Source organism: Musca vetustissima, unplaced genomic scaffold, assembly GCF_032173495.1.
Source record: "Musca vetustissima isolate MV318-11 ecotype Yass unplaced genomic scaffold, APGP_CSIRO_Mvet_v1 utg170737, whole genome shotgun sequence".
Lineage (NCBI taxonomy): Eukaryota > Metazoa > Arthropoda > Insecta > Diptera > Muscidae > Musca > Musca vetustissima.
The window spans coordinates 38,061-41,514 of record NW_026882722.1 but is presented as its reverse complement, the minus strand read 5'-3'; the positions used below and the strand labels follow the sequence as shown (position 1 = coordinate 41,514).

The window sequence follows — 3,454 nt, the reverse complement described above, 5'->3', positions numbered from 1 at the left end:
GAGATAAAGCAAATGAAAGAAAGGCAAGTTATTTTTTTTTGTGTGGCTCTAATAGAAGAGAAATGTATGTATGTGTGCAGTGAGTTGTGAATGCTTGCTGTAAAGAAGTTGTGTGGCAGTGTGCGTGTGTGCCAGGGCGAATGCCATGCAAAGAAATTGTTTAGTGAGTTTTTAATGCAAGAGTTAATTGTGTGTTTGTGGTGAGTCATTAAAATGCCTTAGTTTGAGTCGAAAAATTTAATTTGTTGTGTGCAAAGTTTAGTAATGAGTTAATTAATGAAGAAAGAAACACAATGGAGTAAAAATTCTTACAATATTACAGAGCTACAAAGTCGAAAGAGTAACAACGGGGTTGTTGCGTTTTCAAAATTTGATACTTCATGCTACAGTAGAATATCATCGTTACAGAAATGTTTTAATGTGGTTTTTTATCTACGTTTTTTAGGTGAAATTTGATTACAGTTTTTGCGGCGGCACACTTGCGATTGAGGTAAATTCCAGAAAGCTAGCAAACAAGAAGAAGAGCAGTAACTCTATTGTACTCGTTTTTAACAAAAAGATAATAGTGCCAAAAAAGTGAAAAAAAAATAATATTGAACGTTAAAAGTAGTGTTCAACAGACACAAAAAGCCGCAAAGAATAACACAATAGCAACAACAACAACAAGTTGAAGAAGACAAGGCCCTATTCATCAAGCCGAAGAGATTGAGAGGAGTGCACTCTTGTTATTAATTACGGACAACACAACAGAATTTCCTTTGTTGAAAACGAGTGAGAGAGAGTGTGAACGAGCAAGAGCGGCAGAGATAGGGGAACGAGCCAGCAAGCACACACATACACCATCATCATCTTCATGAAAACGGCAAAGTAATAACATCAAGCAGAGACAACAGCGGCAATAGCAGCAACAAAAAGTTAAATAATCATCATCTGAAATAAAGTCTGATCAAGAAAAACGAGCAAAAAAGAAAAGAAAGTAAAACAAAAACACACAAAATAAAATAGTTATAATAAGAAATCAAATTAAGGAAATTCACTACTTGGATTTATTTTATATTAAATATTAAAACAACAACAACTGTAAGCAATCTTTGTTTAAAACAACGCCTATAAAACAACAAACAGCCAAGCAAGCACACCAATACGACGATAACACACAAATAAAAAAAGTCACCGCACCATAAAGACTCTAAAATATCTTCCAGAACATTTGAGTTTCCCCCAAAAAAGTAAAATTCAACAACACAACAGGGGGAGTATTGCATGCTAACCTTTAACCCTAGCCCCCGGTGAACTATCCACAAAGCAGAGCCACTTAACGAGCACGAGATAATAAATCGTAGGAATTCGCCTTATTTACAACTGCAAGAGCAAAGAAACAATCATCATCAATAACAAACGTCAAACTATATTTAATCCACACTCTTGATTGCTGACCACAACCAACCCAGCTAGAAGATCAGCCCACCCAACAAGCCAGTCGGAAGCAGACAAGAACAACAACAACAGTAACAACTGCTGCAGCCAGCACACAAATCAAAATGCGTGAATATAAAATTGTCGTCTTGGGCAGTGGTGGTGTCGGCAAGTCCGCTCTAACCGTGCAATTTGTACAAGGTATCTTTGTTGAGAAATACGATCCCACCATTGAGGACAGTTATCGCAAACAGGTGGAAGTCGATGGCCAACAATGCATGTTGGAGATATTGGATACAGCGGGTACAGAACAATTTACCGCCATGCGGGATCTGTACATGAAAAATGGCCAGGGTTTCGTTTTAGTCTATTCGATAACAGCACAGTCCACCTTCAACGATCTGCAAGATTTGAGGGAGCAAATTCTGCGCGTCAAGGACACAGATGATGTACCCATGGTTCTGGTGGGTAACAAATGCGATTTAGAAGATGAACGTGTGGTCGGCAAGGAGCTGGGCAAATCGTTGGCCACTCAATTCAACTGCGCCTTCATGGAAACATCTGCCAAAGCAAAAGTGAATGTTGTCGATATATTCTATGACCTCGTCAGACAGATAAACAAAAAGTCACCCGAAAAGAAACAGAAAAAGCCCAAGAAATCCCTATGTGTTCTGCTGTAAGACTCTATCTATGCATAAACACACTCCCACATATATATGTCTAAACATATTTACAAATCAAACACAAAAATATTCCCCTCGAAAAAAAGAAACAAAACATCCCAGGACATAATTTTTTCCTATAATTTCCAGGCCACAACAGAAAAAAAGAAAACTTTCCATTTTTAACACTCACTTTCCAAAACTATACTCCCAGTATAAAAATACAAAGAAAAACAACAACAAAAGAAAAAACTCAAGCAACAAAAACTAAACTTTTTTAAAGTTACAATAAACACAAAATGAACAAAACAGCAACACATTTCATAACAAAAAACTACAACAACAATATAATACAAATGATAAACTGAAAGAAAAAATAACAAAACCAACCACAGCAACAACAAAGAAAATCCACTATTGTCGCCTTTTTGCTACGGTTTTTTCTTCTCTACTACTATACATATACACTTATTATTATATTATAGTTATTATTAATTAATTATTTTTCATTAATTAATAATATTAATATTTTCTTTTTTTCATAAATGGGTAAATTATTTTTTAAAATGATATACACAGGAAAGAAAATTTGATAAACAGCATAAAAATTAAAAAAAATTCTTAAATTTTTTTCATAAAAAACAAAAACACAAATCTTAGTTGTAATAATAATTTAAAAAATAATGATAATAATATGATAAAAACAAACAAGTTAAAAATGAAAAAGTAAAAAAAAAACAAACAACTTCAAACTTCCATAAACATAAAGAGAAACCATAATTTAATAGTTGTAAACCCTTAAGCCTTTTAGGTTCTGTAAAGAAATCTAAATAAAATTTATTAATTAAATTAAAAAAAAAACACATGAATTGTTTTTATTTTTTTTATTTATGCAACACATTTCATCTATTAGTGTTGAATTTATTTTCTTTTATTTTTTTATTGCAATTTGAAAAATCCGAATATTTATTCACAATGTTTTTTTTCAATTGTTATATGGAATGCATATTACTCCTGTTTTGTAAACTAAAAATTAAATAGTCAATTTAAAAAAAAGCATCAATGTGTACCCAATATTAAATGAGAAGGTTGCACAATCCGGATCTTAGCTGTACTGCTATGGTGGGAGCTATACTTAAATGTGGACCAATATTAACCATTTTTTTACCCTTCACCATAGTATGGAGGGTTAAGTTTCAATCACTCAGCCCCTAAACAAATTGAGAAAGATTGCCAAAATTTTGCATAAAGTTCGAAGATGGACTATATCTGTCCACGTTTAGACATAACCCCTCCCCCCATATAAGGACGTACCCCCTTAATGTTCGGTGTTTTGGGGGTTTTGAGAGCATTTTTCAATCAAATTCGCTGAAATA

General features: G+C 33.4%; 1 protein-coding gene across 1 annotated transcript; it reads left to right on the top strand.

Annotated features, from left to right (window-relative positions):
• The first annotated feature begins 1,528 nt into the window (after positions 1-1,528).
• Positions 1,529-2,097, top strand: LOC133329388 (ras-related protein Rap1). The gene has a single exon (XM_061537862.1). It carries the CDS (start codon positions 1,542-1,544, stop codon positions 2,094-2,096), a length of 555 nt encoding a protein of 184 aa, XP_061393846.1. The 5' UTR covers positions 1,529-1,541; the 3' UTR covers position 2,097.
• Positions 2,098-3,454: the final 1,357 nt, after the last annotated feature.

Bases quoted from the DNA above. Each gene is read 5' to 3' on its own strand.
- LOC133329388 (XM_061537862.1), top strand. From the start codon at position 1,542: ATGCGTGAATATAAAATTGTCGTCTTGGGCAGTGGTGGTGTCGGCAAG.